Consider the following 14,182-nt stretch of genomic DNA (forward strand, 5'->3'; position numbering starts at 1 on the left):
CCTCTAGCTAAAGATCTTATTCGCACAGCAGTTGGTCAAACAAGACTCCTAATGAAAGAAAGGTTTAAACAGTTTGAAGGACTGGTGGACAATTGTGAATATAAACGAGGTGAAAAGGAGACTACCTGTACAGATCTGGATGGATTTTGGGATATGGTTAGTTTTCAGGTATGTGGTCAAGTATTTTGAATATATTAACTTTGAGTCTTTTTTTTTTTTAATAAGTTAACAGTAATATGTGCTCAGTTGCTAAGTCGTGTCCGATTCTTTGCAACCCCATGGACTGCAGCCTGCCAGGCTCCTCTGTCCATGGTATTTCCCAGGCAAGAGTACTGCAGTGGGTTGCCATTTCCTCCTCTAGAGGATCTTCTTGACCCAAGAATCAAACCCAAGTCTCTTACAGGTCCAGATTTTTTTTACCACTGAGCCACTGGAGAAGCCCCTAACAGTAATATAAAAGGGTTAGCAGTAGCTTCTGGGACTAACCTGGTGGCTCAGTGGTTAAGTATCCACCTGCCAGTGTAGGAGACATGGATTCAGTCCCTGATCTGGGAAGATCCCACATGCCTTGGAGCAGCTAAGTCCATGTGCCACAACTATTGCGCCTGTGCTCTAGAGCCTGGGAGCCCCAACTACTGAACCCACAGGCCCAAACTTCTGAAGTCCTTCTGCCTTAGAGCCCATGAACCTCAACAAGAGAAGCCACTGCAATGAGAAGCCTGCACACCACAACTAGAGAGTAGCCTCTGCTTGCCACAAGTAGAGAAAAACCTGTGTGGCAATGAGGATCCAGCACAGCCAAAAATAAATCAAGTTAAGAAAAAAGAAAAGTAGCTTCTTACGTACCTGTAATATTATTGGGTTGGTGTAAACATAATTGTCATTTTTCCGTTGTTGAAATTTGCTGTTTGATATCGGACTACATTCTTAATAAATATGGTTAAGTTATACATCATTTTTAATGCACATTTCTCACTTTATGTTTTTTGCTGACTTATTACTTGCTGTTTATTTTATATTTATTTTGGACTATGGAGATGATGTTTGACAAAAGGCGAATTTGAGCGATTTCTTTTTTATTCAAATTCAAAATGGGTTGTAAAGCAGTGGAGACAACTCGCAACATCATCAATGCATTTGGCCCCAGGAACTGCTAATGAATGTACAGTGTAGTGGTGGTTCAAGAAGTTTTGCAAAGGAGACAGAGGCTTGAAGATGAGGAGCACAGTAGCTAGCTGTTGGAAGTTGACAAGAATCAAATGAGAGCAATCTTCAAAGCTTAAAACTACAGGAGAAGTTGCTGAAGAACTCAGTGATGACTGTTCTATGGTTGTTTGGCATTTGAAGCACATTGGAAAGGTGAAAAAGCTCAACAAGTAGGTGCCTCAATAGCTGACCACAAAGCAAAAATATCATCATGTTTAAGTGTTGTCTTCTCTTAGAATTCTATGCAATGATGAACCATTTCTCAACCAGACTGTGACATGCAACCAAAAGTGGATTTTATACAACTGGTGATGACCAGCTCAGTGTTTGGACCAAGAAGTTCCAAAGCACTTCCCAAAGCCAGACTCGCACATGGTCACTGTTTGGTGGTCTGCTGCTGGTCTGATCCACTACGGCTTTTTGAATCCTGGCAAAACCATTACATCTGAGAAGTATGCTCAGCAAATTGATGAGATGCACCAAAAACTGCAATGCCTGCAGCTGTCATGGGTCAACAGAAACGGCCCAGTTCTCCACAACAATGCCCGACCATACATTGCACAACCAGTGCTTCAAAAGTTGAACAAATTGGGCTGTGGAATTTTGCTTCATCCACCATATTTGCCTGACTTCAGTAGTCATCTATGGATGTGAGAGTTGAACCATAAAGAAGGCTGAATGTTGAAGAATTTCAAATTGTACTAGAGAAGACTTTTGAGAGTCCCTTGAACAGCAAGGAGATCAAACCAGTCAATTCTAAAGGAAATCAACACTGAATATTCATTGGAAGGACTGATGCTGAAGCTGAAACTCCAATACTTTGGTCACCTTATTAGAAAGGTGGCCGAAGAGCCGACTTAATAGAAAAGAACCTGATGCTGGGAAAGATTGAAGGCAGGAGGAGAAGGGGAGACTAGAGGATAAGATGGTTGGATGGCATCACCAACTCAATGGACATGAGTTTGAGCAAGCTCAGAGAGATGGTGAAGGACAGGGAAGCCTGGTGTTCTGCAGTCCATGGGGATGCAAAGAGTGGGGCATGACCTAGCAACTGAACAACAAGCATATTCACCCAACCTCTTGCTGACCAACTACTACTTCTTCAAGCATCTTGACAACTTTTTGCAGGGGAAATGCTTCCACAATCATCAGGATGCAGAAAATGCTTTCCAAGGGTTCATCGAATCCCAAAGCACATATTTTTATGCTACAGGAATAAGCAAACTTATTTCTTGTTGGCAAAAATGTGTTGATTGTAATGGTTCCTATTTTGAAAGATGTGTTTGAGCTAGTTATAATGATTTAAAATTCACAGTCGGAAGCCACACTTTTGCACCAACCTAATAAATGAGATGTTAGTACCTTTGTAAACTGTAAAGTGCTGTCAAAATGTGATGACCGATTTCTTCTCCCCATATAATCAGTGTTTTCTATTTGGGTTGGAAATTGAGTTATATTCAACTGTTGAATAATCTGTAATGCTTCTACATGTGAGAAAATGAAATCTGTTCTTTAGTAGTTGAGTTCATCTAGCAGTTACTGAGTTCCTGTGTGTGCTAGACATTGTACTAGGAGTTGATAAAATATGGCACATTTTCTGCCCCAGAGAAATTCCAATCTAATGTAAAAAGTGCTATGAGAGAGGGAATCAGAAGATTAGTAAAGCCATGGGAGGAGATGACAGTTTCCAGCTTCTTGGGCATGTTTTAGTAATAAGTATATAAAAAGCCATTTCAAGAACCTATAAGAAAGAAAGTGAAAGTGAAGTTGCTCAGTCGTGTCCGACTGTTTGTGACCCCATGGACTGTAGCCTACCAGGCTCCTCTGTCCATGGGATTCTCCAGGCAATAGTACTGGAGTGGGTTGCCATTTCCTTCTTCAGGGGATCTTCCCAACCCAGGGATTGAACCCAGGTCTCCCGCATTGTAGACAGATGCTTTACCCTCTGAGCCACTAGGGAAGTCAAGAACCTATAGCCAACAACTATTAGACATTTCAAGAAAGCCTCAAACCTGAAAGAAGGAAGCCAAGAAAAACATAAGAAAGGTATTTGGATGGAGGAAGTGGACCAATCTAGGAGGTATAGTCTCCAAATAATAGGGATTCCAGAAAAATAGTACAGAAAAAATGGGAAATCAATGAAGTGGTTTAAAAATTTCCCCAGAACTGGAGGACATGAATTCCAGATTTAAGGGGCCTATTGAGTGCCCAGCACTGTGAATCAGAATAGACCCACACCAGCACACTTCATTAAGTGTAACTGTATAACTCTTATGATGAAGAGAAAACTCTAGAAGCTTCCAGAGAGAAAACAAGTTTCATATAAAGGGTCAAAGAATCCCTGTCCCTGGGATTCTCTAGGCAAGAACACTGGAGTGGGTTGCCATTTCCTTCTCCAATGCATGAAAGTGAAAAGTGAACGAGAAGTCACTCAGTCGTGTCCGACTCTTAGCGACCCCATGGACTGCAGCTAGTATTCTTCAATGGTGATCAATTAATTTTGTGTTTCCTAGTATTGTTATTAATTTATAGATTTAAAGATATTGGATGTGTTTTCACTGTTTATATTTACCATCTGTATTGATGCTCATTTCTCAGCTTTGGTCATTGGGAGCCTCTTCAACAAATTGGCTCTTGGGACCTTTTTTTTTTTTTTTAAGAGTTGTATTGAAATATGATCTACATATCATAAAATTAGCCCATTTCAAGTGTTCTGTTCAGTGATTTTCAATAAATTTACAGAGTTGTACAACCATCACCATGATCCAAATTTAGAACATTTTTGTTATTTAAACATTTTTTATTTGGCCTCACCACTCAGCATGAGGGATCTTAGACCCCTGTACAGGGATTGAACCCAGACCCCAGCAGTGAAAGCACTGGGTCCTAACCATTGGACCACCAGGGAATTCCCAAGAAAACTTTTATCACCACAAAAAGGTCCTCTTTGCCTATCTGCAAATCAGTCCACACTCCCATGCCTAGTCCCCAAGCAACCACTGATCTTGCTGTCTTTGTAGATTTGCCTTTTGTGAACATTTCATATTAAGTAGACTAATACAGTACGTGGTCTTTTGTATGTGACTTTTTTCACTTAGCATGATGTTTCTGAGGTTCATCCATGTTGTAGATTGTATCTGAACTTTAACCAACTGATGTATGTTTAGATTGTTTCCACTCTTTTTTCATATACTATGAAGTCATCTATGAATCATGTATTGTGTGGATTTGTGTTTTTATTTCTCTCGGGTAGATATGTGGAATATTGCCGGATCATATAGTAAATTTATGTTTAACTTTTAAAGAAACTGCCAAACTATTTCCCAAAGTGATTACAGCATTTTTCTTACCAACAATTGGTGTGTTCCTTTTTTACCATATTCATACTTGTTATTGTCTGTCGTTTTTAGAATAACCATCCTAGTGGGTGAGAAGTATCTCGTTATATAATAGTTTTGGTTTGTGTTTCCCTAATGATAATGATGTTAAGCATCTTTTCATGTGCTTATTAGCTGTTCATATTTTTTGGGGTAAAATATCTAGTGAAATATTTTGCCCATTTTTACATTGGTTTGTCTTTATTATGGAGTGGTAAGTGTTTTCAATATATCATGGACACAAGTCCTTTATCAGAAGTATTATTTGCAAATATTTTCTCCCAATTTGTGGCTTGTCTTGTAACTTTCTAAATAATTTCTTTTGAAATATAGATATTTTAAATTTTGATGAAGTTCAATTTATCAATTTTTTTTCTTTTTTGTGATCATATCTAAGAACTCTTTTTGCTTAACCACAAATCACAAAGATTTTCTGTTAGGTTTTTTCTAAAAGTGCTATAGTTTTAGCTCTTACAGCTAGGTCTGTGAGCCATTTGGAATTTTTGGTGTGTGTATAGTGTAGGCAAAAGTCTAAATTCATCTGTTTTCTTGAGGATATAAAATTTTCCCAGTACTGTTTCTTGAAAAGATTGTCTTTTCCTTGTTGAACTGCAGTGGCACCTTGTTGAAAATCAGTAATCATAAAGGTAATCCTGAGTCATTTTGACATTTAAATTTTTTTTTGAGAGAGAGAGGTTGAGAATATTTATAAATATAAATACATAGTAAGGGCACTTGAAGCAAATTTACCAAACTGTTGACAGTGGGTACCTCTTTGGAAGAGATTGGAAATATCAAAAGGATGGGGATATTACTTTGAATTTTTTAAAGTGAGATTGTGAGAAGGCAAACCACAGACTAGAAGAAAAATGTTTGCACATGATATATCTGATATTTGATACAGACATATCTGCATCAAAATATACAAAGAATCCTTAAAACCACCTTTAAAGTGGTTTTAAAGTGGAGAAAAGACCTGAGCAGACACCTTGCCAAAGAAGATATACAGATGGCAAGTAAGCATTTGAAGAGATAAAGCTCAACATCATAGATCACTAAGGAATTGCCAATTAAAACTACAATGAGATGCCACTGCATGCCTGTTAGAATGGCAAAAATCCAAACCACTGACTTCACCAAATGCTGGTGAGCATGGCAGGCATCAGGAACTCTAATTCATTGCTGATGGGAATGCAAAATGGTACAGCCACTTTGGAAGACAGTTTGGCAGTTTCTCACAGAGCTAGATATGCTCTTATCATATAATCCAAAACGTGCACACAAAAACGTGTACACAGATGTTTATAACGTCTTTATTCATAATTGCCAAAACTTGGAAGCAGCCAAGATGTCCTTCAGTAAGAGAATGGATAAATAAACTGTAAAAAAGAGAGAGAATGGTTGTGTTCAGATTGTGTAATTTAGGAAACAAAAACATTTAGGATATCTCTCTTAGCATTTTAGTGATCAAAAATAATTTAGGAGAGTTATTCATATATGACATCCATTATGTAGATTTTGGAGGTTTAGAAGACAAAAAATAACAATAAACAATTTTACCATAAGAGTTTTTTACTTGAATACTGAATTGAGAATGATTTAGTCTAATTTATGTTGCCATTCTCAATTTTTTTTAAGCTTCAGTTTATTAGTTTGTCATTTTAATGTGTTTTTTTAATTGATCTGATAAACTTGTGCTTTATTTATTAACAGATAGAAGACGTAAATCAAAAATTCAGCAATCTGACCAAACTTGAGGAATCTGGATGGCAAAACAATAACAATACAAGCAAAAAAGTTTTTCGGGTAAGTCTGTGGGTTTCTAATATAGACTCTTCTACTCTAAAAAATTTTTATTTTCCAGCTTCAAAAACATTTAGCTTCAGATTTTTTTATCATTTTATAAAATGTTTCATATCCTGATTGTCTTTAAAGAAAGAATAAGGAAATGAACAACACGAAATCAGGATGATTATTTCTGGAGGGAGGAATGATAGGGGCTGTGATGGCATTGGGGCACCCCAGGAGCTTCTGAGGTACTCAGTAGCGCATATGTGTGTGTGTGTTTTATTCTTCAAATTGTGTTTATACATAGTAGAAGTAAATAATTTATATAATGCTTAGTATGTGCCAGGTGGTGTTCCAAGTACTTAACATGTTTTAACTCATTTTATCCTCAACAATCCTATTGAGGTAGTACTGTTATCTGGGATGTGAGGCCCAGAATAGATTAAGTTACTTGCCCAAGGTGGAGCTAGGTTTCAGGCCAGACTTGCACATTCCAGAATCCCTGCTTTTATCCAGTACAGTGGATTGTGTGTCTCTTTTGAGTGATACATTTCAAAATGAAAGAATTTTAAATAGAAAAGAGAAACAATGACTCTTTAGAATATCTGTCTTCTTCCCTACACTTTATTTCGTAAAATTTCCTATTACTTTTCTCTGTGAAATTCACTTTATCATGATAGATTCCAGTGTTACATATTTGTAGATTTTTTCCCCTAATAATGTTTGTTTGTTTATTTGGCTGTATGGGGTCTTCATGGCTTTGTGAACTTGTCTCTAGTTGTGGTGAGTTGGGGGCACTACTCCAGTTGCAGGCTGCTGGCTATCATGATAGATTCCAATGTTATATATTTGTAGATTTTTTCCCCTAATAATGTTTGTTTGTTTATTTGGCTGTATGGAGTCTTCATGGCTTTGTGAACTTTTCTCTAGTTGTGGCGAGTTGGGGGCACTACTCCAGTTGCAGGCTGCTGGCTATCATGATAGATTCCAATGTTATATATTTGTAGATTTTTTTCCCCTAATAATGTTTGTTTATTTATTTGGCTGTATGGGGTCTTCATGGCTTTGTGAACTTGTCTCTAGTTGTGGCGAGTGGGGCACTACTCCAGTTGCAGGCTGCTGGTTTCTCTTGTTGCGGAGCACAGGCTCTAGGGCATGTGGGTGGGCTTCCGTAGTTGTGGCACATGGTCTCAACAGAGGTGGCTTCCAGGCTCCAGAGCACAGGCTCAGTAGTTGCGGCGCACAAGCACAGTTGCTCCATGGCACGTGGGATCTTCCCGGATCAGAGGTCAAACCTGTGTCTCCTCCGTTGGCAGGCGGACTCTTCACCACTAAGCCCCAGGGAGGCCTTCTAGTAATGTTTTAAACTCACTGGTTCAGATGAGCACCTTTCAAACATCCAGTTTTCCTTTTAGATTTTAGAAAAATGCCTGTGGTTATAAAATTAGGCTTCCAGATTGGTACTTTATTATGCTGTGTAATCCAGATAAAAAACTGTTTTGACTCCTTAGGAATTTAAGATGTTAGAGTATTAAAGAAAGATTTAATAAAATTATTTTGCTAATTGTTATAACAAGGACTCTAAGGACACTGACAAAATTAAACAAATGAGTTTTAAATATGCTAAACAGTGAAGGATACTTGAACATTTTGAAGCTACTGTAGATATTTCTTATTGAGTACTTAGTCCTGGAAACATCAATATCATCAGTGATGCAAATAATGGCTGTAGCAATAGGGCAGAGCCTTGTAATTCTGCATTTTATCACCAGGTGTCTCTCTCTTCCTACTTTATTTATAAGCTATTGTTAAGCTATGGGACAAATAAGATTTATCTTTTACCTATATTTTGACACCGTTCCCTTCTGATTCCTATTTATTGACTTCTCATTCCATCACTTAGCCTTGTTTTCTACCTTTCCCTCCTTTTTCCATCTGTTTTTAGATATATTTAAGTGTCTTATCTTTGTTTACATTAGAAAAAACAAAAACAACTAAACCTATGAGGTCCACATCTCCCTCTAGTTATCTGTACCTTCCTTTTCTCATTCCCATTTCTTTCTTCCCAGTCACAAAGTTCTCTATACTCTGTCTTTACTATTTCGATTCCCATTTACCTCTCCAACTCACTGCCATTCAGCTTCACCCTCTCTAGGCCTCTAGAACAGTTATAACCAAGGTTATTGACCCACTAGTTCCGCAGTTAATAGACAGTTAATTATAAAATCTAGTCCCTCTGCATTATTAAATACAGTCTACTTCCTCTTTCTTGAAATTATATTCTACTGATCTTCCTCCTACCTCTATATCCATTCTTCGGTCATGTTTGCAAGTTTCTGTTTCCACTTGTCCCTTAAGTGTTTGTGATATTCAAGTTTCTACTTCAGCTCTCTTCCCTCCTTCCACTTTCTTCATGTGCAGTTGTACCCACCCTGCAATGATTCCCAAATCTATATTTCAAACCACACTTACTGCTGACACAGTAATACTTTAAGTATCAAGATATATATAAGCTATTTATCCCAAACTGAAATCATCTGCACACACATTGATGTTTCCCTGTTCCAGAGAATGGTGGTACCATCCCTCCAGGGGCCCAAGATGGAAACCTGGTTATCTTCTGTGATCCGTTCTGTTTTTCACCATTTACCCTTGCATGTCTAAAAGATTGCTAAGTCCTCTCAATTCTTCCTCTTAAACATCTCTTGAATCTGTTTACTTTTTTCCATTTTTCCCCCTCCTTAACCTCAACTACCGGCATCTTTTCCCAGTGTCACTGCGGAAGTCTCCTTCCTAACTGGCTTGTCACTCTCCAGCCCGTTCTCCAGGCTGGACAGAGTGAGTGACGTTTCTAAAAGGCAAATTCGGTAATGCTAACCTCCTGCTTAAAAATCATAGGTAATCTCTATTCTTCTGTCCTCTGTGTAAATGGCCACATGTGAAGGATTCTGATTAGCTGTGCTCACCTCGTGCCAACTCCTCTGTGCTTTTTCACTTCTGGTTTTGCAAACATGCTGTTCTCTCTGCCTAGCGCTTTCCTTACCCCATCTTGTAGCTCACCTATCTCTGATTTCAGCTTAGGTGTGACTTCCTGGAAGTTTTCTTGGTGCCTCTGAAGGTTGATTAATTCATAAATTCAGCCCTCTGAATTTAGTTTGAACATGACATTTATTCTTCTCGGTGTCTTTATCTAGCTCTTCCACCATGAGGCTGAGACCTCCTTGAGAGCAGGAACTTGGTCCTTTAACTTTTGGCCCCAGCATTTTAGCACATACTAGGAGCTTGATAAGTATATATTGAACATGCTAAATATTTTACAAATGCTTTATTTGTTTTTCTTATAAAATGATAATGTGTGAAAGTATTAATCGCTCAGCCATGTCCAACTTTTTGTGACCCCATGGACTGTACCTGCCAGGCTCCTCTGTTCATTGACTTCTCCAAGCAAGAATACTGGAGTGGGTAGCCATTCCTTTCTCCAGAAGATATTCCCAACCCAGGGGTCGAACCTGGATCCTTCTGCATTGCAGGCAGATTCTTTAGATGATAATGAGTAGCTTTAATAAATGTTAAAATTTCTCTTCACAGAAAAAAGTTGTCTCGGGTATAACAAGTAAACCCAAACAGGATGACGGAAGAATTGCTGCTAGAAATCGCCTCGCTGCCATAAAAAATGCAATGAGAGAGAGAATTAAGCAGGAGGAACAGGCTGAGGCAGCAGCCTCTGTAATGCCAAAGGAAGTGGATAAAATAGTGTTTGATGCTGGATTTTTCAGAATTGAAAGTCCCATTAAATCATTCTCAGGTTAGTTTTTTCTGCTGAGACTACTTAAGGGAAATACTTTGGTTGGATGGACGCTTGCGTAAGAGTTGAAAAACAGTTTTCATGTGAAGATTTATGTGTTTTCACTGTGATTTCTGAGAAATAGCTTATGGAAGATAAGTTTGGTTTCATTTTCATTTGGAGTGAAAATTTTCCTCCAGTGTTTTTGAAATGTAATGAGAGTACCTGTTCCCTGATTTTAAAATACTGCCATGTAACCATCTCTTAATGCTTTAGGAAGTCATTCTTTCTTATGATTTTCTAACTCTGGTTGTGTTTTTCATAGGCAGTCTTTATTAGATTGAATTTATTTACTTAGATTGAAATTAAATATAAGCCATAAATGAGAGGTCATAGTTGAAGTAATCTGTTCCTTAAATCTTGGTAGACACTTCTGTTAATGCGTTAAGTGCTAGATATTTATTTCCAAGGAGAAGCAGACCAAGTCCTCTTTAAGTACTAATTAGCAGAAGGGATTTTTTTTTTTCTATTATCTAACTGTGTCCACTAGGAAGATTTCTGACAATAAATTTGAGTTGCTATCTAATGTTTACTTTAAAATGTAAATTTATCACCAAGTATTTTATGACCTCCCAATCAATTTAGGTATCACACCTAGTGTGTGGTTTTGATGTGTTTCCTTTCTTCTAAGCAGCTATGCTCCCTGGATGCCCAGGAATTGCCTCACTGCTAATGACACGGCTCCTTGCTACTTACTTTCCAAGGATCCTAGTAGTTTGCAGGACTGTGGGTTCACTGCTGTATGTTCTTTCATGTCCCATCTTGGCACTTATGACTAGAGAGATCAAGGTTTTTGACCAAAATTTATCTTTTTGAAATTGAGTTTTAATTATAGAACACATAGGTTATATGAGGTTTGTTATAAAACAGAAGTCCCCCAAGAAGCCCCTATTTGTTATGTCCTCAAGACCACCACTTCCAGTGCTTAGAGGAATCTTTGGCCTTTTCTAAATAAAGTGTAGATTTTTTTCTTGAATCATTTCTTTGATATACTTTCCTTGGTTCTCTCTGATCTTTCTTCCAGAAGCACATGTCTTTCTCCTGGTAATAGGCTGTCATTCTTTCCTGTACTTGTCATTTTCTTCTACTTCCTGAATTTCTTCAACTTTCCTGTTGACGATGTTTTTAATTCCTAAGAGCTCTCTCTCATTCTTTGGATGTTCCATTTTATAATATTCTGTACTTGTTTCTTAAGTGTGTTGTCTTATCTTTCTGCAGACATTAATGATAACTTTTATGTATTCTTCTCCTGGAGAGTCAATATTTGTTCCAAAATACTCTTATCTGTTTGGTTTTGGTTTCTGTCTCTTGTATCAGAGGCTTCCCTTGGGTATCTAATGGCAGTTCACTGCCTGCTCACAGCGATGAGCAGGGCTCTGCATGGCAGCACATGGGTGGTAGGGTTTTTACTGTGGGATGATTTAGCTGCATTGTTATGGGGATGATTTAGCTGCATTGTTATGCTGTATTTAAGTCTTTTCTCATGGGCTAGTCAGATTCTCATGGGGTCGCTAAGAGTCTGAGCGACTCACTTTCACTTTTCACTTTCATGCATTGGAGAAGGAAATGGCCACCCGCTCCAGTGTTCTTGTCTGGAGAATCCCAGGGACGGTGGAGCCTGATGGGCTCCCATTGGGTCGTACAGAGTCAGACATGACTGAAGCGACTTAGCAGCAGCAGCAGTCAGGTTCTCCAGAGATCTTTCCAATCTGCTGCCTGGAGGGTATAATTCTGGCTGCCAGTCTTTCAGGAGCTACATGGAGGGAGGGAAACTGAGTGTATCAACAGTTTTAAAAATACTCATTTCATCCCCCCTTTTCCACATAGTACTCATCTTTGAATTGTATCCCCTAAACCAGAGACCCTCTATTTCAACTTTTTAGGGGAAATAAGCCTCTAGTTTTTTTTTTAATCTTCATGGTGGGAGGGGATTGTTCACAGCTGCCCAGCTGTGCATAATGAGGAAAGGCGTCTGGACTCTTAATTGTTTTTTAAACTGACTTTGAACCAATCTTCCTGTTATTACCTGTGCTCCTAGCGATTCTTGACGCCACCAATTCTTTTTGAGGAGTACTGTGGTATAAACTGGGCTGATTCACATCTTTCCTGACTGGTGGCTTAGGATTTATTTTCTCAGGTTTACTAGGAAATACACTACTCACCCATCTATATTGCACTTCCAAAATTTCCTGAGTTTTGTTGTCTCTTTGTTTCGCCTGTCCTTGAAAATTATATTCCAAATTTTAAAAGTCACTGACCTTAAAAAAAGAGGATGCTTTGTCCTTGTAGTGTTCTCCCTTTTAAGATTATCTCTTTACTGTTTATAGTAGTGAAACGTTAAGAGGAAGCCTTTAGTTTGTGTGTTCAGTATCATCTTTAACTGAAAGTCTCAGGCATTTGACTTTAACAAACATTATTTTTTATAGGAGAAAGAAGCTAGTTGTTAGGGGAATAGGAAGAATTGGCACTGTCTCTCTAATTATAGTGAAAAATGAATGAAAGAGCTTTTTGGTATTGAGATGATTTCTTTCATCTTCTAGGACTTTCTTCTGAATGTGTTTCTCAAAGACTTAAAACACCTCAGTCTGTCAGCAAAACTGTGTCTGAGACCAGGGCTGAGATGGGCCTTCTAAGACAAACTACATCACCAGAGAATCCTGGTCCTCAGGGTGCCAAAAGTGAACATGTTGATAAGACTTTGATTTCAAATATTCCTGGAAACAGGTATTTCTTTAATGTGTTATTACTAAGAGTTTAACAGATGTAGACATTAAATACCATTTCCAGTTGTTAACCTGTTAAGTATGCAACACATATATTTTTAAATTTCACAATGACCATAACGTATAGGCAATATTTCTGTTTTATAAAGGAGGAAATTAAGGCTTCAGATTTCAGATTTGGAAATGGTCATATCTAGAAGGATAAAATAAATTCTGCAGAACTAAGAAGAAAAGAAACAACATAGTGTTCTTTGGTGCTAAGCAGTATAGTGTTCTTTTGTATGCAGTTTTGGTGCTTGACACATCTGAGCTCAAAACCAGTCATGTGACATACTATGAAACTTCAGGTCAAGTTTAATTAACTCAGCTTCAGTTTCATCATGTATAAAATAGTACTGTTACGTCCCTGCAGGGTCATTAAGAGGTAGGCACTTTTGTACCAGCCTTTATGGAAAGTACCTTGGGAATCTTGACTTGACAGATGGCAGAGCAGACAAGGGGGAGCTAATACGTACTGAACAATTATTATGGGCTGGACATGGTTCTAGGTTCCTATCACATATTATCTCATTCAGTCCTCAGAACAACCATGTGAGGTACTGAATCCCCATTTTTCAAAAATGAGAAAATTTGGAAAGTAAGTTACCCAAATTCACCTTGAGAACACCCTATAACTTGAAATGGGGGAAACAAATTAAAGTTTTTCTTCGTAAGTATTTCATGGAACAAGTTGTAAAATTTCTAGTTTTTAATGTAAGCCACAGTGTATTTAGCATTTGTGGCAGTTAAAATACTTTAGATGCTTTAAAACTCTGTGGATTATAAGATACCAATTTATTGTCATTTCTTATCCTGCAGTTCATTTTCTTGTACTAAGAAGATCCAAAATTGTATTTAAGTGATATTACAAGTGCTATTTAGGATTTCTCTTTACTGTTTTAATTTCTAAAAATAGTCTCAAAAGAGCCTTTTTACAAACAACTTTGTACAATGAAGGCAAAGTGAAGCTGAAAACCAGAAAAATAGAGTATACTTTAAAAAAAAAAAAAACTCCAAGAGATTGAGACAGATGTTTCTAATAAAACGTGAGTTAAGAACTTCAGGATTTGAATGTATTGTGCTGTAGCTAACAAGTAAATGTAGCCAACTCCAGCTATACAATACTTGCATGTTGCTTCTATCCCCTAGAAGTAAGCTTTAGCTTACCCTTCCCTGGTATGTGGCTCTGGATTGGCTGAGGTTCA

At 37.9% G+C, this 14,182-nt stretch overlaps 1 protein-coding gene across 2 annotated transcripts in view; it reads left to right on the forward strand.

Annotated features, from left to right (window-relative positions):
* Nucleotides 1-14,182, forward strand: part of DLGAP5 (DLG associated protein 5) — a 41,421-nt gene that overhangs the window by 21,960 nt on the left and 5,279 nt on the right. For both annotated transcript variants that reach the window (XM_005685886.3, XM_005685887.3), the window contains exons 12-15: nucleotides 8-168; nucleotides 6,297-6,389; nucleotides 9,960-10,176; nucleotides 12,756-12,939. In XM_005685886.3, coding sequence (XP_005685943.2) covers nucleotides 8-168; nucleotides 6,297-6,389; nucleotides 9,960-10,176; nucleotides 12,756-12,939 — 655 coding nt within the window. The remainder of the gene's footprint in view (nucleotides 1-7; nucleotides 169-6,296; nucleotides 6,390-9,959; nucleotides 10,177-12,755; nucleotides 12,940-14,182) is intronic.

This window comes from Capra hircus, chromosome 10 (genome assembly GCF_001704415.2).
Source record: "Capra hircus breed San Clemente chromosome 10, ASM170441v1, whole genome shotgun sequence".
In the NCBI taxonomy this organism is placed as follows: Eukaryota; Metazoa; Chordata; class Mammalia; order Artiodactyla; family Bovidae; genus Capra; species Capra hircus.